Consider the following 22,254-nt stretch of genomic DNA (forward strand, 5'->3'; position numbering starts at 1 on the left):
CCCTCTACTGGGCATAAACCCTGAGAAAACCATAATTCAGATAGAGTCACCACAATGCTCATTGCAGCTCTATTTACAATAGCCAGGACATGGAAGCAACCTAAGTGTCATCTACAGATGAATGGCTGAAGAAGATGTGGAACATATATACAATGGAATATTACTCAGACATAAAAAGAAACGAAATTGAATTATTTGTAGTGAGGTGGATGGACATAGAGTGTGTCATACAGAGTGAAGTTAAGTCAGAAAGAGAAAAATAAATACCGTATGCTAACACATATATATGGAATCTTAAAAAAAAAAGTTCTGATCAACCTAGGGGCAGGACAGGAATAAAGATGCAGATATGGAGAATGGACTTGAGGACATGCGGAGGGGGAAGGGTAAGCTGGGACGAAGTGAGAGAGTGGCATTGACATACATACACTACCAAATGTAAAATAGATAGCTAGTGGGAAGCAGCTGCATGGCACAGAGAAATTAGCTCAGTGCTTTGTTACCACCTAGAGAGGTGGCATGGGGCAGGTGGGAGGGAGGAGATATGGGGATATATGTATACATATAGCTGATTCACTTTGTTATACAGCAGAAAGTAACACAACATTGTAAAGCAATTATACTCCAGTAAAAATGTTTTAAAAAAATTACACAAGTCATCATATCTCAGAGTTAAGTATAACAAAAGATATTTAAATTCCAACCCAATAAACCAGTAAACTAGTTTTTTCACAGAATTTTTATTTTTTAACATCTTTATTGGAGTATAATTGCTTTACAATGGTGTGTTAGTTTCTGCTTTATAACAAAGTCAATCAGTTATACATACACATATGTTCCCATATCTCTTCCCTCTTGGGTCTCCCTCCCTCACACCCCCCCATCCCACCCCTCTAGGTGGTCACAAAGCACGGAGCTGATCTCCCTGTGCTATGCGGCTGCTTCCCACTAGCTACCTATTTTACGTTTGGTAGTGTATATATATCCATGCCACTCTCTCACTTCAGTAAACTATTTTCAATTATTCTTCATGGAGAAATGTCACAACGTTTCCCATATTTAATTATTTTCACATCAGCCAGATGACACAGTCATCCCAATGCCAGGAACTTGATTGATCTTTTTTAAAAAAGATCACTCTATCCAGATTAACATAGAATTTTCATGAATCTATGCAAATTGGAAACAAGCTTAAAGATTCAACTGCTGAATAAAAAAGGTGAACAGGGAAAAGATTATATATAATAAGCAATTTTATGTGATAAGTAAATAAGATAAAAATCACTCTCACAGCTCCTGCACAAATACCAGTAAGAAAAAAAAAAGCATAAATCTCTCTAAACAATTCAGATGGCCTTATATTTCAATAGTTTTAACTTCTCAAATTACTTTTATTTGTATGTATAGTATGCTGGTATAATGATGCTCAATTTAGATAAAAGGAAAGTGGAACTCTAGAGTAGCAAGCACATCTTTACCAAGGCCAGACTAATAAATGTGAGGGAATTGGCCTTGGGTATAAGCACACATGGATATATTCTATGTGAGTGGCAGGGACTTTTTTAAGACAAAGCAAAAATCTTGAATATTTAAAATAAAGGCACCTCATTTGTAAACATTGGCAAAAACAAACTACTAATTATAAATACTCTGAGTTATATAAAGCTAGCAGGCTACTACTTTCTAACCTCTGGTGTTAACTGCTCACCCAAGATCACACTGCTTGTTATTGATGGAAGAGGGCCTACTGCTCAAGCCTTATTTAAAGATAAGAAACCACACTGTGTAAAAGAAGTACTGAAACAAGAATAGGATCCAAAATTACACAGAACTTAACAGATCTGCAATCAAAGATTATAAATGGTCAGAGGGGCCATTTCTCTTTACTCTTTCCCAAGACTTGTTAGCCCCTAGCAAGTCTCACAGGCAGCTGAAATATCAGATAGGCTCAGTAAGGTGAAAAGGGAAGTAAAGTTCTGATGAATGATGGTGACGACAGCCAGCTGCCTCCACCACAGGGCCTTTTCCTATGGCAGGGGGCCATGCTGGTCCCTTTCTGTGGCTCTGGTGCACCTCACACTGCCTGGTGTCTGGTTGCTATTTACCTCTGCCTGGTTGCTGTTTGCTCTGCCTTTCACAGGTACCCAGGAAGGGTGTTTGCCCAGGGATGGGTGTTTACAAAGACTTTGGCCATCCCACCGGGTTCTGTCTTCCAGTCTCTGTTGCCCTGTCTAGACTGCTATTTGCTGAACTGGATTCCCACCCACTGCTTCCAGATCCTCTCCCCTCAGCATTCCTTGTCTTAAGTTCTTGTCTAATGCCTTCACCCTGTAGCTACCTTAACCCAGCATTGAGTACTCTGAGTCCAAAATAATTAAATCATTAAGAAAAATGGACAACAGGTTCAAAAGATCATCGTTAAGTAACAAATGAAGCCCCTGAGCTCTTATTACAACTGTTGAAGCAATCTCAAATTCAATGCAATTTAGGATTCTACTCAGATTGCTGAGTTAATATATTCCTAGAATTTGATTAGTATCACAGTTTTTAGTATAAGTGTTTACAAGGTAAACCATTCTGAAGGCTATAAAAATTGCTTAAAATAAAAATATAATACAGTGATACATTTTAAACAGGGAATCTATATGTTACCACAATTAGCTCTACCAAAGTAATCTATTGAACATCATAGGAGGGCAAGTTTGCAAATTATGTACCAACAGTTTGCTTGTGTCATTTATTTTACACTCAGGATGCTTTAACCACAGAAAACTGTTAGAAACAATGGTTAATTTCCCAGGCAAGCCCTCAAAAGTACATTTAACCTATAGAAGAACTAAGTACTATGTATCTATAGGAAAATATAAATGCTGGGGCAGTAAGATGTAACCAAAGTTGATAATCAGTAAGATACAATGGTAACTTTTTTGTTTTTTAACATAAAAAGCAGATTTAAGGTGTAATAATTGTAGACAGAACCAAAAAAAGAGAAAGAGAATGACATTTAGTAAATGCTTAATTTGTGCCAGAGAGTCTACCAAACTGAAATTAAAAGCTAGCTCAATCTGAACCTAAATCCCTAAACTTCATCCCCTATACAATAGCCTCTTCCAAATAACTGTTCGCAACTAGGTATTAATGTTTGCACCTACTGGCGCAGTGGTTAAGAATCCACCTGCCAATGCAGGGGACACGGGTTCAATTCCTGGTCCGGGAAGATGCCACATGCCGCGAAGCAACTAAGCCTGTGCACCACAACTACTGAGCCTGTGCTCTGGAGCCTGTGAGCCACAACTACTGAAGCCTGCGTGCCTAGAGCCCGTGCTCTGCAAGAGAAGCCACTGCAATGAGAAGCCCGCTCACAGCAACGAAGAGTAGCCCCCACTCGCCGCAACTAGAGGAAGCCCGCACACAGCAACGAAGACCCAAAGCAGCCAAAAATAAAATAAATATATAAAAATAAATGAAAGTCTAGTTGTAAGTTCAGCTATTTCAATTCTTGATTTTAACGGCTGCTGTAACTAAAAAAGATACATTACCATGATACGTAAATGCAAATGCAGGAATGATTACACTTACTTTTTTAATCCCATTCAGCAATGATGTGCATTTGATTGGTAAATGTCCAACTTCCCAAATGCTAATCAGGTGTTGGGAAAGTGCTGCACATTTTTAAAATGTTTAGCAAATGAGTTCAAAACCCAATGAAACATTATTTAAATGACTTTAAATAGGGTTTTAAAATTTTGTTTTGTGGCTATTCATGTAATACTTCAAAAACTGGTGATTAAAGGGAAACGGCCACTCTTTCTGCCTTCTCGGTAGGAAAATTCGTTTCAGGGTAACCAAAGAGCCCCAACTGAATGAGGGAAAGCTCAATTTCCATAAAAGTAAGCCAGCTAATAAGTGAAGGAGGAATGAAATAATTAGAAAAACGTTATACTGAAACCCTAATAAAATTATTGATTCAGGCAAGTATGATCAATTGTTGTTTAAAACACCAACATGCACGGTTGATGGGGAACTGAATATACAAACAGTTCCAAAATAACACCACACAGGAGAAAGGAGAAAACAATATATTGAAGGGCTTTGATGGTTGGCACCTAATCCAGTGGTGCCATTTTTAGCACCACTAATGGTAATTTAGGTATTACATGTCTTCTCAGGGGATACAACATACATTACTAATGCGCAAGCCTATAGGTAAAACTTCCAGTTCACAAGAAATACAAAGAATGGAGAAACAAGTTAAAAAATACCACAAAGAAGAAACCAGAGAAATTCAAAAGGTGGAACTTTCTACAAGAAAATAGGTCTGGCCTCTTTATAAAAATCAGTGTTAGCAAAAAAAGGACCATGTGTGAGAGAGATTAAGGACACTACCACCACATGCAATGTGTGGTCCTGGATGAAATATTGATTTGGACACTTTGGATCAATTGAGAAAGACGAATACAATCTGGGTATAAAGATGATAAAACATGTACTAAAGTGAAAGAACAGATCACTAACTAAAAAAATCAGGTGATAAAATTATACTGGTGAACGTATCCTGCTTCTATAAATAAATATAAGAGTATTTTTTAAAGGAAGTTTTTCTAAATTTCTCAAGGGTCCAAATATGGGTTTTGCACATGACATTTTTTTATAGCAAAATGACCAAGTTTCAAACTTTTATTTTAGAAATACACTCTCAATCGTGAATTTGTTTTGAAAAGCACTTACTTTGCCACTTAGAATTTCACCTTTACTTGAAATGACAGGTTAAGTACCGCCACCCCAAAATCTGGCTAGGAAACAGCCACTGACTTATCACAACAGGGTAGCAAACTTATTATTTTGTAAAATGATATGGTTCACTTACCTTTTTGTTAAAAAAAAAAACAAAACAAAAAATCCAGTTATCTTTTATGTCCCTCAACTCTTTTATGGTGAGTGGGACAAAAAGATTTTTAGTTGCACCCTAATTTGCTACCCAAGAATCTACCATTTCAGATAGTTGGCAAATCCATTTACCAGGCCACATAAACTGTAATATTTAGAAATACAATGTATTTGAAAAGTATGGGCATGTCAATCCTATTTTAAGTATTTGAGTATTTTAAGTATTTATAAAGCCTAACCTCTTCTGTTTTTAAGGTAAAAAAATAAATATAATTACTAACACTTTATTCTCTCACTCTCTCCACATCCCCTATTAGGTCCTTTTGAGTACACAAGAATGAAGGGAGAATGATTCCTTTCAGAGGCCCAGAGTTTAAAAGGACAGAGTCAGTCCTTTTAAATAGAATCAGTCCATTTGGAATACTTCCATCCTGTCTGTACTTCCTCCAGACTTTGTTTTTGTTTTAATATTACCACACCATCCTCTAAGTCAGTCATTAAAAAGACTTATTATCTCCCAAATTCCTCAAACAACTCCAGAAAAGGTCATCAGGCCTGAAGATCAATTTTGGGGGAATTCTCACTCATCTCTACAAATCTTTAATCAGACGATCCAATAGAGTTCAACCAGATTAAACCAACACTACTTACTTACTTTTGATGTTTAATCTTTTGGGGTATCCATATCACGTCTTGACACTCCTTTCCTCCTATTAATAAACCTCCTCTTCTTAGAAGTTTTTCTCCTGTTTCCCCACCTAGCATCATTACAGCTCCAAGCTCCTACTTTAGCCAGCCAGTCATGGTGCAAAGACATTTACTACAGCCAAGAGCTGTAAACCTCCTGCCAACCTGGCTTCTAACTGAACAGAGGAATGAGCTCAAGTTCATTCCTTGAGTCCAAATCGCTTACCTGGCACTTTCCTAACCAATCAAATCAGTGCTGACCTGGGAGTGTAAAATCCTGGAAGGATTTCTAAATGTAAAATATATTAACTGTAGAAAAATAAACTTCTGCATGCCAAAATACAACCATAAACAAAGTCAAAAGGCCAACACCAAACTAGGAACAAGCATGCTAACACATTTTCCATCAGTATGCCAAGGGGTTACTGCTTTTTCACTAGCTATAAAAAAAACAACAGCAACAAGATCTAAAAAGAGAGATTTCTTATCTCTAAAATTATCAAGTGTTTTGTTTCTAAGACAATGCTTGGTTTGCATGATGCCCACAGCTACCCTCTAAGGGGTTCTTTCACACTGAACTTACCATATCTGGCTACTCAAGACCCCACTGTTTCAGGGACATCTCATCTAACAAAGAAAGACAAATGACTGACTCCAGTGCAGCCCAGGCAAGCTCTGTGTGCTCTAATCAGGACAACATTCTCTTAAGTGGAACTGCTTCAGCCATCCAGATTTTCTCCTGGGCAGTGTAATGACTTTTACTGTTACACCAGGGCCATTTCTCCACAGTTCCCTTTAATACTTTATGAACACCAAGAATTCTGGCTGTGTCCCTTTTCCTGTAAAGCTGTCACAATTTACTCTAATCCATGGCATTCCTCTCCCCAGTGACTGGCCAAGTAATGGGACCAATTACCCCAGTTAAAACAGCTACCTTCTCCATTCTTTTTCTTGGGACCCTGCAGAGGCTCTTTCCACCCACCCTCCCCCTTCAGGATTTTTGCTGCTAAGTACAATAAACATCAGGACAGATGACAAAAGCCAAAAAACAAACAAAAGTCCTTATCTGGGTAAGCTTAAAAAAAATCAATTTTTAAGAGAGATAATCTACAACCTATGTTTCATACAGAGATGATAATAAAACTTAGTTATCTCAGAAACATTTCTCTCAGTTACTTTTGTGAGCACAAATATAAAAACAAAACCCAAAAAGGCCTTAGTCATTGTTAATGATATACCTTAAACGTAGAAAAGGAAACTACCCAACTTTGAGGTGCAATTTCAACTAGTACCACCAAATTTTGGTCTTATCATTGTAAATTACAGATGTTCAAACTACATGTCAGAAAATTTTAAAAGAAAGCATGACAGAACCAAGTAGCAACCTGGGACAAGAACTTACCTCAAGAACTCCAACACCAATCCTTTTTTTTTTGCGGTACTCGGGCCTCTCACTGCCGTGGCCTCTCCTGTTGCGGAGCACAGGCTCCGGAGGCGCAGGCCCAGCGGCCATGGCTCACAGGGCCCAGCCGCTCCGCGGCATGTGGGATCCTCCTGGACCGCGGCACGAAACCGTGTTCCCTGAATCAGCAGGCGGACTCCCAACCATTGCGCCACCAGGGAAGCCCAACCAATCCTTTTTTATCTGGAATAACTACTCGATATTCTTCACCACTGAGTAGAACAGCTAGCTTCCACACCACCAAAAACATGAGGACCACCACTCTGGAGGACCTCTTAGCTTATTCAGGAAAACCTGTTACTTAGGTACTCCTGAAGATGAATGCAGGCACTAGATAAAATCTGCCTCTAAATAACCACTTTCCATGATATTTACAAATAAATGAAATTCATAACTCATGAAATACTGGCTATTCCAAAGCATACTTCCAATGACCCAAAAAGACCAACCGCTCAATGTTGTATGTAATCTACACAGTATGTTACCCATTTTCCTACAGTACCGACATGCCATGTCCTTATGGCATGTTTTGGTGCGTTTAGAATCACACCTTATTTAGGAAAACATTGCCTGTATTCAAATTATACAGCACTCTTACCTCATGTGATACACTTTTGATGTTTTTTGTTTTTGTTTTAAATCAATTATTGGTCCTGATTCCACCTTCACAACTTTACTAAATGGATCATGAGTTAATAAAAACACAGATTTGGGGCATTATTTTCTAACCTTAAGTGCCGTAACACATAAAAAGGTTTTCACACTAGATGGTCAATTTTTTTAAAAATAAGACTTTTTTAGAGCAGTTTTAGGTTCAGAACAGCAAAACCGAGTATAAGGTACAGAGATCTCCCATATACCCCTTCCCCCCTCCATAGCCTTTCCCAGTTGGTCAATTTTTATAAAGCAAAACATGTTCTTTCTGGAAAGAAATCAAGATGTCTAAGAAAAAGTAATTTCAAAATTTCAACCACAAATTTAAAGTACCACTGTTGTATGTATTTTCACTAATACGTTAGAAAAGTAGTTAAATACTTACCATATAACATCCAACAAGGAAAGCAGCATTTGCCTGTTTTCTCTGATCAGGGCCAGTAAAATGAATAATTTTCTTCCTCATCATTGTAATGGACTGCATAAAGATAAACAGCTGTTAGTATTTCCTTTCTAATTTCAAGTTTTCTAAAACTTTATTTTGTGATTAAAATAAATTCCAAACCTCATAATGTTGAAGCATTCATATTAGCAAGACTTAAAAAGATAAACTTTGATACCCAAAAATACCATGTACCTTCCCATAGAAGACATACCCTTGGAGTAGAACAAATGTACAATTAAAGGGCGGGAGAGGAGAAACCTGAAACTAATATGATATCATAAATCAACTACACTTCAATTTTTTAAAAAGGTAGGAGAGGAGCTACGAACAGATACACTTTAAGTATAGACTACCTCTGAAAGAATACATAAAAAGCTGGAAAAGGCAGTAGGAGAGACCTTTTCTTTCCTTTTCCTACTGTCTGACTTTTTTTGTTAATCTCTCCCCAAAACCTTTAAATTAACATCAAAGGGTATAAGAACGGGCAAAAATAATTCATTCTGTTAGAAATCAGGATAGTGAATGGGGTAGGGAGGGGTGGAGTGAGGAGGGTGGTACAGAGATAACCAAGAGAGCACAAGTGGGCTCTTCTGGGGTGTTGCTAATGTTCTGTTCTTGTTCTGATGATCCCGATGACTATCCATGTATATTCAGTTTGTAAAATGCATTGAGCTGTATATTCACGATCTATATATATTTCTGTATATACATTGTGCTTCAATAAAAAGTTAAAAATAAAAAGGATATGGAATTTAAAAACCAAAGGAACACATGATTTATTAGCTCTTCCTCACCTGTACTTCACTAACGTGAGTAGACACGTTTCAAGTAAGGGTAAGAAACAGGATATATTCAGTTGAATAAGCACAGTATTCTTTTGCTTCTGTGAGCCAATGTTTGGGTATTTCAATGATGAATGTTACATATTTCCTTTTAGTTGTTTACACAGAGTAAGAAATCCAAGTTGATTTAAAGAAAAACAACAACCCAACCAGCCCTCAAGCAGCATACACACAAGACACTCTTAATAGAAATTCTCAACACACTTTTACCTCTATTAATTGAATAGGGATTAAGTTTCAGTCAGGTGGGATGGTCAACACTGCAAGCTGTTCTGGTAAATAATTTTTTTTTAAAGTTTGAAAAAAGGACAAATATGTTCTTGGTTGACCCAAAGGATAAAAGGATGGCCAAGTATGTTTAAAACAAACAAAAAATTTTCAAAATTAAAGTAAAGGAACACCAGTAGGGGAAAAGGAAATTATTTTTAGCTTCTCAGCCCTGTATGAAACAAAAAACCTGCCACTGGCAACTGGAAAAACGGGATGGGGGGAACATAAATACCCAAGGCCACAAATGCTTATATTCCTGTTCCAGGGAGGAATAAAGTCCAGAAAGAAGAGTCTCCATCTCTGTATACATCTCTAGTGAATACAAATTTAATAGAAAAAAGAAAAAGCAACGCTGCAACTTCCTTTTTACATATTAGTAACTTCTGACAGATGCTTCTAGCATTTATGGTGTGGAATTTTAAGTCTGATGTTCAAGGGGAAATAGATCTGCCTTACCCATAAATTTTTAGTATAATTTAATTTTTAATTGAAAATGAATTTTATTTCTGTGTAGTAGTTTAATAAGTAATCAGCTGAATAAACTTTTTTTAAAAAGCACCTGCCCCCCCAAATCCAGTATTTCTACTTGAGAATACACAGTGACTCTTAGAATTGCTAGCAGTATATGAACACCTTTTATTGTACATGACCAACAATTCAGAGTTTTTTAAAATAAATGAATAAGGTCTAAGTTCAAACTAATAGTAATACACTCTTACAATTCAGTGATACAGTCTTAAAGACTGTATGCTGTCTGCCCTTGCTTCTCTGCTCCTTAATCATATGCGTAAAGGGTCATAGTGAAGAGTCACAAGTAGTACAATATCATGCGAGATTCAAGGCATAATGAAATAAAGTAAGATGAATCCAATTTCTCTTAGTTTTCCTAACACCCCCTATCAAAGTGAAGGCAGAAAGAACAATGACCAAAGGAAGGAAAGCTCTTGTTAGGTGACAGCTCCACTGGCTCAGACAATAAGAGGTTCACTTTATTGACCATCTGAACTTTGGCTTTTCAAGTATATGAGCATCACCAATCCAAACCAGAACCAAATGACCCAAACTTAAGCCATTCATCAAAACTCTGGAAAACAAATAGATATACTATGACTTTATAAAACAATAAACCACATGTATGTCTCAAACACCACTCCAGTGAAAAACATGACATTTCCTTTTTAAAAACAGATTTCCCTTCCTCCCTGCAAGATGAGGCTAATAATGATTACTTAAGTGAAATCTTTCGTAAGGAATACTTTACCTTTAATTTCTTATTAATCTTGCAGCAATATCTGTAAACCATTGCTAGATTGAGTGGTCCAAAATCTGCGTAAAAGCTGCAAAAATGAAAAACAAAAATGTGTATGTATATTCCAGATGCTTTGAATATAAATGCCTTTTTGTAGCTACAACATCAAAATAAAGCAAGAAAGCACACACCAAATTATTATAGGTCACACAACTTAAAGGTACTGCCTTACTAATGGAAGAAATACTCTGGTAAAAGATGACTATTAAAATACCTGACAAGTGTTAAAATGCCTAAATCTAACCTCAAATAACAAATAAAAACACTTTCTGAATAAAAAAGCTGTTTTTCCACACATTTTTTTCCACTGGCAAAAACACAACATCTTAGTACTCTAGTTTATATCTCATTATACTGTAAACTGTTAGAATTTCAAATGTAAATTGTTAAATTTAGGAAGGTTCTTTCATTCTGATTTTTTTCCCTAAGGATCTATTTTATTACCAAGGGTTAAAGCAAAAAGTATACTGCAACTAACAGTCAACAGATTTGTAATGTTCCAATTTTATAAACATACCTTTAGATTCTTCAAAATAAAAAAACGTTACTAACAATCTTTGAAAAAGCAATACTTACTTTTCATATTCAAGTTCATTATCTATGCTGAAATAATGTACATTTGATGAACTCTTTGGTCTGCTGTAGAGAATGGCAAAACAAAGGCGATCTGAAATGGAAAAATTGTAATGTTCCTTCCTTCACATCATTAAAAAACGTTTCATATATCATGTTGCAACTCTTTTCAGATGAAGTCAAATTTTTATTTTTTTCCCATGCATGTTTCAGATGGTAAGGTTATCAGTGAGTAACTTCAAAATGTTCTGGCTATTTTGGTGGGTAATAATAAGTAAGCAATTTTTAAAAAGGAGAAATTGCCTTTAATATAAGTTTCAACAGCAGTAAATGACTTTTCATACAGCGATACGGCTTGATTTCTGGAAAACTTTACCCTGGACTAAGAAATTTCGGTAAATGGCAGCATGCATTTGATAGCTAGACCACCAGCCTGGATGACTTTCCCTATGTTTCGCTATGTTTTCAAGACATCCTGAAAAGTCATTTCAATAAGAAACTATGTTTTAAGTAGAGAGAAAACGCTTTCAAAATTGCTTCAAAATTAGTTTACGGCTATAACACACAAAACAAACCACATGTTTATCCAATGTTCTTAGGGGTCGCTACTTATTTTTTGATTCGGAATCACTACTTTTGTAATGATTTTTACAATCGGACCATTATAGCAGAGGCAAATGAGAGTATTCTGCAGGATGAGTATGAGATGAACCTGCGTTGCATAAAAGCAGTTAGGCTGCTGTGAGGTTTAGCAAGAATGGTAACAGGGTAAGGTTCAGAGGCGCCACCCTTCCTCTCCTGCCCCACCCCAAAAGGAATTGCCTAAAAATCCTTGGTGAAGCAAAGTCATCCTTAATACCTAGCAGTAGTAATACTAGTAATAGTGCTAGTAGAATACTTAGATTCAAATTGTGGCAAAATTAAGTACAGCCCTTAAAATAGTAAGGAACAAAGGACGCCAGCTGGCATCCTTTCCCCAAATAGTAATTTAAACAATTTTTATAATAGTAATTTAAACAATTCAGTACACACAATTGCTGTATTTATCTCCCTATAAACGCCTCAACTTAAATGTCCTGCAACCACAGACACCCAAACGGATGACGGGGCTGACTCCTTTTCAACCAAAAATGACCCTTGATCCCCATGCAGTGACTACGGATTTTGCTCCCTGAGGTGGAGAGCCCACCAGCCATGGTGTAAGGACACAAGGGTCCGAACTGCACACATCTGTGCGGATTCGCCCCAAGGCAGGACCACGCCTGGTGACTAGGAGTCCCAGGAGGCCACCCACTCCCAAGAGACAGCATCGGCCCTGGCACCGAAGCTTAAAGGCACATCTTGGTCATCAATGGGGGCCTCCTCGACCCCCGTGCACTGCCCGATGCCCTCTAAATAGGGGGTGTCCCGAGGGCGCGCCCTCCACACTAACCTTTGATCACCTCGGTCACCAGAAGGGTCCCCGCGCCCTTCAGGCTCATGATCCACAGCATCTGGACGGCGGGGCGGAGGGAAGGACCGGGTGGCCAGGGAGCAACTCGCAGAGAGAGGAGGGCCGTGACTACACCCCCGAAGTTTAAAAAACAAAAAAGTTTAAAGGGACACGCCCAAACACTGGGCACAGCGACGCCCTTCGGCTGGCCACCACACCGCAAGCCCGGGAGAGCCAACCCGGAAGTTCAAAACTTCTCAAACTCCCCAGACGGGGTAACGAGGGAGCGGGGCGCGGAAACCAGCCCCAGGCGCCGGGGCTGAGCTTCGCCCCGCCTCGGGGACACCTGGCGGTCGTCTGCAGCGCCAGGGCGCTCTAGCGCCGGAATTCTGCGCTCAAAGTCGGCGTGTGCAGCAAAGGGTCAGACAGGCAAATGCGAAGAAAGCAGCTCCCAAAGCGACTAAAAGGATTTCTCGGAAGAGAAGGGTTCAGCGGTGGATCTGACCCTCAGCCTCGTGCTTGGCCGCCCTTGCCTCCGCCACCAGGGGGCACTGCAGCCAGGCTGGGCTGAGAGGCCAGCGGCCAGGCTCGAGGACCCCGGCCGGCCTGGAGCTCCGTCCTCTCTGGAGTCGAAACCCGCTGAATGTCGGGCTCGCCTGAGTGCTGGTGTCTCATTTAAAATGCAGCACTTTAAAACTGTTCAAAATTTAAAGGTATGCCTAAAGCCGAGGTCATTCATTCCTTTAAGGGCCTCAGATTTCGCCTCAGAAAAATATTAGGATGGTTGAAAAAAATTCTGACACCATGGTAAACGACAATTTATTTTCTAAACCTAAGTTCCTATGTTAGTATCAAGTGAGAAAAAAATAAGTTGCAGTGTGAGTACGGTCCCAATTTTGTTATATATAATATGGTAGTGGGATTATGGTTGATTTTTATTCCCTCCTGTATTCTTCTAAATTTCCTACAGAAAAGTGTTACTTTAATAATCCGTGAAAAAAATTTTCAATGACTCTCCCTTAAAACGAACAAGCAATACAGTAACAACTCTTTCCCAAGAATTACACTTTATTTATCATCTCAATACAATATACACATTATATATCACAATATATACATTTTTGCCTCAAAAGTAAAGCTGCATACCTACTACCCTTATTTAACCTTCCAGATCAAAGACTTTAAATGTAAAAAAAAACAAAACCATTAATTATTTTTTAATAAAGAATGCCTTTCTAAATGAAACAAAATCTAAAAGCCATGAGAATCTGTTAAACTAATAAGCATTTTTTAAATGGTCTTCATGGCAATAAACACAAATTCAAGGGATAAACTGGAAAAATATTTCAAGTACATCTCAAGAAGATGCCCAACTTCAATTTTATGTTATTGCAAAAATGCAAATTTAAACTACAAGGTACTACTTTTCCTTCAGACTGGCAAAAATGAAAGGAGTTTGATAAGGCACTGTGTTGGTGAGGTGGGGAAACAGGTACTCTCACTGCCTGTGGGTTAGAACATAAACTGGGACAACCTCCATGAAGGGCAACAAAGGGCAATTTGGCAGAAATTTCCAAGACTGAAAATTGAACACGGGCAAGATTGCCAAGATGGACAGCATTATAGGTGTTTACAGGCTGGATGATTTATAGGTGTGTATTTAAAACACAAATGTGTATGATTGTATACGAAATCTTGCATATCTCTGAAAGGAAACACAAGAAACTGGTGTTTGCCTTTATAAGGGGAAACTGAGTATCTGTATATAGGGAAGGGTAAGAAAGATTTATTCGTTTTTGTAACTTTTGAATTTTGTAACATATATTACCTATTCAAAATTATGAAGCTTTTGAAAAGTGAACCTGTGGGCTAAAAGTGTTTTCCCAAGGCTGACTCTTCATCAAGATATGAAGCATTCAGTAAACGTAGTATAAGACAATATGGAAAATGTCCTTTGCACACATTTAAATAACAGAACTTCTTAGTAACCTCTTGCTTGCTATCATCTCTTGAAATCCAGTTTCTTTTAACAAACCCAAATAAAACTGGAAGGAAATGGGGAGAGGTTTTCCCTCCAAGTCCAAACCTGAAATTCAGTTCCCTAGGAAATATTTTATATATTACAGGTCGGGGATGAATCACTGATATTTTATGTCCAATTATCTCTGCACAATATATTCTCAAAATTCTATTGTTAGAGTCATATTGTGATAAACCACAACAGAGGCCAGAGTGCTGGGATGAGAGCTATTTATTAGAAACCTGAAGCTAGAAAACAGGTCTCTTTACGTTTTGCTTAAAAGTTCGTGATTAGGGCTTCCCTGGTGGCACAGTGGTTGAGAGTCCGCCTACTGATGCAGCGGACGCGGGTTCGTGCCCCGGTCTGGGAAGATCCCACATGCTGCGGAGCAGCTGGGCCCGTGAGCCATGGCCGCTGAGCCTGCGCATCCGGAGCCTGTGCTCCGCAACGGGAGAGGCCACAACGGTGAGAAGCCCACGTACCGCAAAAAAAAAATAAAAGTTCATGATTAAACTTATAATCCTATTGTAAACACACGTATCCTCCCTTTAATGTGTTTGTTGTCCTCCCTTTAATGTGTATGTTGTCAAAAACTGAAGTGGTAAACTCTCTTCCCTCTATACCCCATCACATAATGTCACCATTCCTGCTTCTTTGACTGATATAATACAGTAGAAAGAAATGAAATCTCATGGTTTTAAAATACTGACAAAAACATTCAAAATCCATCCTTGTGCCAAATTTGTCTACAGTTCTGATTTGGCTTTTGGGCCTCTAGTTTACTACTTCTTTCTTTAATAAATATTTGTTAAATAAATGAATAACATTTTCCTGCATAACAACTAGCTATCTGGGGGACAGTTAATCATAAAACAGAGAGAGGTATGTTCTAAACCAGGGGTCCCCAACCCCCAGGCCATGGACCAGTACTGGTCCGTGGCCTGTTAGGAACCGGGTGGAACAGCAGGAGGTGAACAGCGGGCAAGAAAGCAAAGCTTCATCTGTATTTACAGCCGCTCCCCATTGCTGGCATTACCACCTGAGCTCTACCTCCTATCAGATCAGCAGTGGCATTAGATTCTCATAGGAGCGTGAACCCTACTGTGAACTGTGCGTGGGAGGGATCTAGGCTGCGCGCTCCTTCTGAGAATCTAATGCCTGATCATCTGAGGTGGAGCTGATGCAGTGAGCTGGGAAGCGGCTGCAAATACAGATTATCATTAGCAGAGTGGTTTGACTGCACAGAGACCATAATAAATCAATGTGCTTGAATCATCCTGAAACCATTCCCTCCCTCCCCCGCCCCATCCTTGGAAAAACTGTCTTCCACGAAACTGGTGCCTGGTGCCAAAAAGGTTGGGGACCACTGTTCTAAACCAATTGAGAAATATATATAGCAGTCAGGTGGCAATGATAATACAGTATCTACGTTTTAGTAGAAATGATTAAAATAACTCTACTATGGACACAATGAACTTCTCACTATTTCTGTTCCCCCCTGGAACTAGACTGACTGCACAAGTCCTGGCAGAGGAAATGGAGAAGTGCAAGGCTTCTCTATTGGATAGGGAAGTCTGCCCTTGGTGAGCTAACTGTAAGAAAAGCAGAAGAGAGAATCACACCCCTCGGGAACAAGAGAGAACAGGCCAAAGAACAGGCTCCACCTGAACAGTGACTGTCCCTCAGAGAGGGTCAATAGCCATCGCTCTCATCTATTATTAGTCCCTCATTCTTTGAGATAAGTAGTGACCAAGGGGAGCAGAAGAAGAAATGTGCATAAAACTACTGATTAATAAAAAGAAGCAGTATCCCCTAAAACAATGGCAGCTAACAATTCTTGAGAGTTTAGTGCCAGGTATTATATTAATAAGCTCATTACAACCTACAAAGCAAATACTACTACAACTATCAATATTTTCCCAGAAAGGAAACCTAACCTTAAAGAGGCAAAATGACTAACCTGAGCAGAGTCACAAAACTTGTACAGTAGCAGAATTAGGATCTGAACACAGACTATTTGGGTGAAGCCTGAGATTTTTAAATTCCTGCCTCAGAGACTTGCCTTAATATAAAGCAAGAGTAATTAAAACAATACTATTTTAGCACAGCAACATAGAAATATGAACCAAGGCATATATGAAAACCTAGTATATGAGAAAACTGGTTTTTCAAATCAGTCACAAAGAAAGCCATATTCAATAAGGGACAAATGTCTAAGTATGAAAAGAAAATGAGGTTCCAATCTCACATACTATATAAAACAAATACCAGTTGAAATAAGTTTTTAAAATCTTTCAGGTAACTATAAAATTATAGCAAATAATTTTACAATTTAAATGGGGTTTTTAAGCATGACACAAAACTCAAAAGTTATAAAGGAAAAAAAGCAACAGAAACTTACAGAAAATATATAATAAAGGGCTAATCATCACAACTGATAAAAAGTATCTGTAAAGCAATATAACAACCCAACAGAAAATAAAAATCTATAAAGGCTACGAACACTCAATTCAGAAAAGAAATACAAATAGCCAATAGCATATTAAAAGAAAATTAATCTTACCAGTGGCTCAACATTAAAAAGTCCAACATCATGAATAGATTACAGAAGAAAGCCACATAATTATGCCATTAACTACAGAAGTCATTAAAATCAACTCATTCCCAATTAAGCCTTTATACAATGGGACTAAAAGAGAACTTCCTTAAACTGACAGATTATCTTCCAAATACCTCTAGCAAAATATAATACTTCATGCCTTAACTTTGTAAGTATCTCCCTGAAATGAAAAACAAGAAAAAAATTCCTACTACCATTACTCCTATTTAATAATGTAATAACTGGAAATACTCACTGATGCCAAGATAAGAAAAAGAAATAAGAGAGAAGACTTAGAAAGGAAGAAACAAAATTGTCCTTATTTACAGACGATTGTCTGCCTAGAAATTACAAAAGAATCTGCAGACAAACTATTAGAATAAATAAATAAATGTTTGTAAACATTTATTTATTTCTGGATATAGATGATTAACACAAAAATCAGGAGTTTTTCTATATACGACTTGTAATAACTAATTTATGAAATATAAGTGCTTCATTATTTATGGACATATGGAAAGATAAAGCAGGGTTTTTCTAAAATTTTATTTTATTTATTTTTTTATACAGCAGGTTCTTATTAGTTAGCCATTTTATACATATTAGTTTATATATGTCAATCCCAATCTCCCAATTCATCACACACACCCCCCATAAAGCAGGTTTTTAATGGGAAGATTCAATGTCACAAAGATGGTAATTTCCCTCAAACTAAATGCAACTCTTATCAAAATCTCAACAGAGCTTTCCACAGAACCTAACAAGCTGATCCCAAAATTAATCTAGAAGACCACAGGGCCAAGAAGAACCGAGACCATTTTGAAGACAAACAAGAAGGGAGCCCTTGCCCTACCAAATATTAAAACTTACAATAATTTAGGCTTGTAGAATTGGAACAGATATACTAGATCTTTATCTATTATATACAACAGCCCAGTAAGAGACTACACATACACAGAAACTTCCCTTATGTCACGCATTACACATCAATGGCAAAAGTAAGAATGCTCAACACACATGGTGTGGTGACAACTGGTTGTCCATATTGTCTGGGGTGGAAGGAGGGGGGAAATTCACGATCCTTGTCTCATACCACAGGCCACCAACCCCCAAAGAAGAAAAAAATCTCAGGTGGATTAAAAGCCTAGCTATGAAAAGAAAAGCTTCGCCAAGTCTTAGAATATAGAAAAATAACTCATAACAGTGGAGTAGGGATAGATTTTTTTTAAACAAGACTTAAAAAGCCCAAACTATAAAGCAAAAAGATTGAGAAATTTGATTATATGAATATGTAATGTTTCTGCTCAACATAAGACCCCAAAAACAAAATTTAAAAAGATAACTCACAGACTAGGAAGATAGGTACAATGCATAAAAGCAACAAGGATTAGTATTCAGAATTTACAAAGAACTATAAATCAAAGACAAAAAAGCTAACACCCCAACAAATAAATGGGCAGAGGATGGGAGTAAGAAATTCACAAAAGAAGAAACCTAATTGTCCTACCTTGCTCCTCTTTTTCCAATCTACCTACAGTGAGTATGGTTTTGGTCTACTCTATGTCCTGTGATGAATTGAGTTTATTAGTCAGAGTAAGGTATGGCAAAAATAACCCTGAAATCTTAGTGATTTAATTTACAACAGAGGCTATTTCTTGCTGGGGGGCTATGTTCAGCCCAAGGATCCAAGATGATGGAGGCTCCACCAGTTTGCAGATGCACCATCTGGATTTATCCCTGGGGTTGCCAGTGACTGCTTGTGTAAGTAATTCCACTTGCCTACAGATCTAAATGTACACAGGTATAAACCAAGCCCCATAATGTTATCAGTAATAAAGCTTACATTTTAATCTTTATCTGTTTAATTCTTATGTTCCTCAAAGAATTAGTACAGAATTAAGGTGGGGAAAAGAGTAATCTTGTCTAAAGATACTCCAGACATCCTCCCCCCAAATTATGTTAGTCTCCATATTCACCTGTATTTCTAAAATATTTTATAAATGAATTTTTAAAAGGGAGCCACTAGAAGAATTTTAATAGTTTTTATACCTTTCAAATCACTGGAGCCAGTGAAAAAATAAAACTAAGAAAACGTGATCAAGGCACCAAACAGCAAGAAGAAGCATGGCAAAGAGAAAACAAAATAAGTCCAAACATATCAGTAAAAATAAAACATGCAAAATATTTAAATTCACCTATTAAATTTTTTTTCAAATTGAGTTTAAAAAAATTCAACCTATATATTGTTTAATAGAGATAATTAAAACAAAACCATATAAAAATATTTAAATCAAAGGATAGAAAATGGTATGCTATACAGTTGCCAGGAAAAAGAGCAGGTATATTAATATCAACAGCAGATGAAACAGAATTCACAGCAAATAACAATAAAGACAAAGATGTTTCACGATTATGTAATCTAACAAGAGATTACAACCATCACACACCTTACGACAAAAGATTTTAAATCTATAACACAAAAACTAGTGAAAATAGGAAAAATTAGTAAACCCATAATAGAAGGTTAACACACCTCCAAAAAATAAAATAAGTAATTAGAAGCCTGATCTAGTAAATACAGAGAACCATTTTCAACAGAGAGCACAAACTTTTCAAAACATACGATATTCACTGAAGTCATCACATATTACGTCACAAGGAAATCACAACAAATTCAGGAAAGCAAGGATCATACATACAGATCATACAGTTAACACAATACAAAATTTGAAATTCATTGATGAAAATACAACAAGCAAAAATCTATCAACATGCAAATGTTTAAAACCCATTTCTAAATAACTTGCAACAAAGGGAAATTAAAAGAGAATTCAACAGGGCTTCCCTGGTGGCACAGTGGGTAAGAATCTGCCTGCCAATGCAGGGGACATGGGTTTGAGCCCTGGTCCAGGAAGATCCCACATGCTGCAGAGCAACTAAGCCTATGCGCCACAACTACTGAGCCCACGTGCCTAGAGCCCATGCTCTGCAACAAGAGAAGCCACCACAATGAGAAGCCCGCGTACCGCAACGAAGAGCAGCCCCCGCTCACCTCAACTAGAGAAAGCCCACACAGCAACAAAGACCCAACACAGCGCCCCCCCAAAATTAATAAAACAATTCATCACAAATTATTTTAAAATTAATCTCAATAAGAATTCAGTTAAAATCTGTGGAATATGCTTAAACAAAAATCTGAAGAAAATCATCTGCTTAAAAAAGGCTCCCTCTGTCACACCATTCACAAACAAAAATAAATTCTACCTGGATTAAAAAGCTGAACTTAATAGTTCTGGTCCCCTACATTCCAGGCCATGGTAGGATTGTCCTGACTCCTCTGAGATTAAATGAGTAGAGGTGAAATATATGACTTCCAGGCCAGCCCATTTAATTGATGGTACAAAACCCTATAGAACTCTCTTTCCCTCTGACCAGCAGCAATCGAGATAATAGCTGAGGGCTTCCCTGGTGGCGCAGTGGTTGAGAGTCTGCCTGCCGATGCAGGGGACACGGGTTCGTGCCCCGGTCCGGGAAGATCCCACATGCCGTGCAGCGGCTAGGCCCGTGAGCCATGGCCGCTGAGCCTGAGCGTCTGGAGCCTGTGCTCCGCAACGGAGAGGCCACAACAGTGAGAGGCCCGTGTACCGAAAAAGATAATAGCTGAAATAGAGCCATTTTAGAAAACTGGCCATAATTATAAAAAATGAACATCACACATCTTTTGACTCAGTAATTCCACTTCTAGGCATATATACAACAGAAATGCATACACATGTTCATCAAGAAAGGTACAAACAGTGGTTTATAGAATCATTATTTGTAATAGCCAAAAACTGAAAACAAATCAAATGTCTAGAAATGGTGGACTGAAACACTGTGGTACTTTCTCACAGTTGAATATTATATACCAGTAAGAATGAGTGAATGAACTTTGACCATGCACAACATCATGGATGACTCTCAATAACACACTGTAGTGAAAGAAGCCAAACAAGATTATGGCTTCATCACACAGTCTGACTCCATTCAAATAGATTTCAAAGGCAGACAAATCCATGGCAATTAAAAATTATGATAAAAAAAAAAAAATTATGATAGTGTTTATTCTTGGTAGGGGAGTGACTGTGAAAGAGCACAAAGGAGTAGTTTCTAGGGTATAGTGATATTCTCTTTCTCAATCTCTCTGCTAGTTACTTACCCATGATGTACAAAGCTGTCAATCAAGTTCCCTTTGTGCACATTTCTGTGTATGTATGAATCATTACAACACATTACAGAGATCTGTGTATATTATAAAATAAATTAGACTTCAGTTATGTTATACTGAATTAAAAGTTATATGTGTAGTAGTTATGCTCCACTAGCTGGGTCACAAAAGTAAGAAGATTTATAACAGTTCTTACTAGCCAGTGATAGACATGTGTCATGAATAAAAAATAAACCTTTACTTGTTACATGCCACTAAGATGTTGGGGTTGTCATCACAGCATAACCTAGCCTATCCTGAATGTTACATATCTTTAGATATTTAAGTCTTAAACTAAGACACAAAATGCAAAAGCTATAAAAAGAAAGGACTTGATAAATTTACGAAAGACACCATTAAAATATTTTTAGAAAGGGGGTGGGAAGAAAGTAGAATACAGGATTCAACCTGAAAAAACTCCCAACAGCCAAAGCTGGAACAATTTGAGCAATGAAGTAAGTATATAATATTGGATTATAACTGAAAGTATAAAATAAACATGAGGACTTCCCTGGTGGTCCAGTGGTTAAGACTTTGCCTTCCAATGCAGGGGGTTCGGGTTTGATCCCTGGTCAGAGAGCTAAGATCCCACATGCCTTGTGGCCAAAAAGACCAAAACATAAAACAGAAGCAATATTTTAACAAATTCAGTGAAGACTTTAAAAGTGGTCCACATCAAAAAAAAAAATCTTTAAAAAAATTTTTTTAAATAAATAAATATGCATGAATATATGCTGATATAAAAAAGTGATTGAATAAATAAATGAAGAGACCAATCTTCCTTATACAAGAATTCCAAGTAATATATACAGATACTTCCCTCTAAGA

General features: G+C 37.6%; 1 protein-coding gene across 8 annotated transcripts in view; it reads right to left on the bottom strand.

The window, feature by feature from the left end:
• CDC14B (cell division cycle 14B) overlaps positions 1-22,254 on the bottom strand; it is a 107,593-nt gene that overhangs the window by 50,754 nt on the left and 34,585 nt on the right. For 5 of the 8 annotated variants that reach the window (XM_060155397.1, XM_060155393.1, XM_060155392.1 and 2 more), the window contains exons 1-4: positions 12,562-12,686; positions 11,133-11,223; positions 10,509-10,584; positions 8,076-8,168 (exon numbers count right to left, since the gene is read on the bottom strand). In XM_060155397.1, the coding sequence (XP_060011380.1) occupies positions 8,076-8,168; positions 10,509-10,584; positions 11,133-11,223; positions 12,562-12,622 (321 nt within the window). In that variant the 5' untranslated portion in view covers positions 12,623-12,686. Of the gene's footprint in view, positions 1-8,075; positions 8,169-10,508; positions 10,585-11,132; positions 11,224-12,561; positions 12,687-22,254 lie in introns of those variants that run through there. The other 3 variants (XM_060155400.1, XM_060155399.1, XM_060155398.1) reach the window with 1 other exon arrangement.

Source organism: Lagenorhynchus albirostris, chromosome 7 (genome assembly GCF_949774975.1).
Source record: "Lagenorhynchus albirostris chromosome 7, mLagAlb1.1, whole genome shotgun sequence".
Taxonomy (NCBI): Eukaryota; Metazoa; Chordata; class Mammalia; order Artiodactyla; family Delphinidae; genus Lagenorhynchus; species Lagenorhynchus albirostris.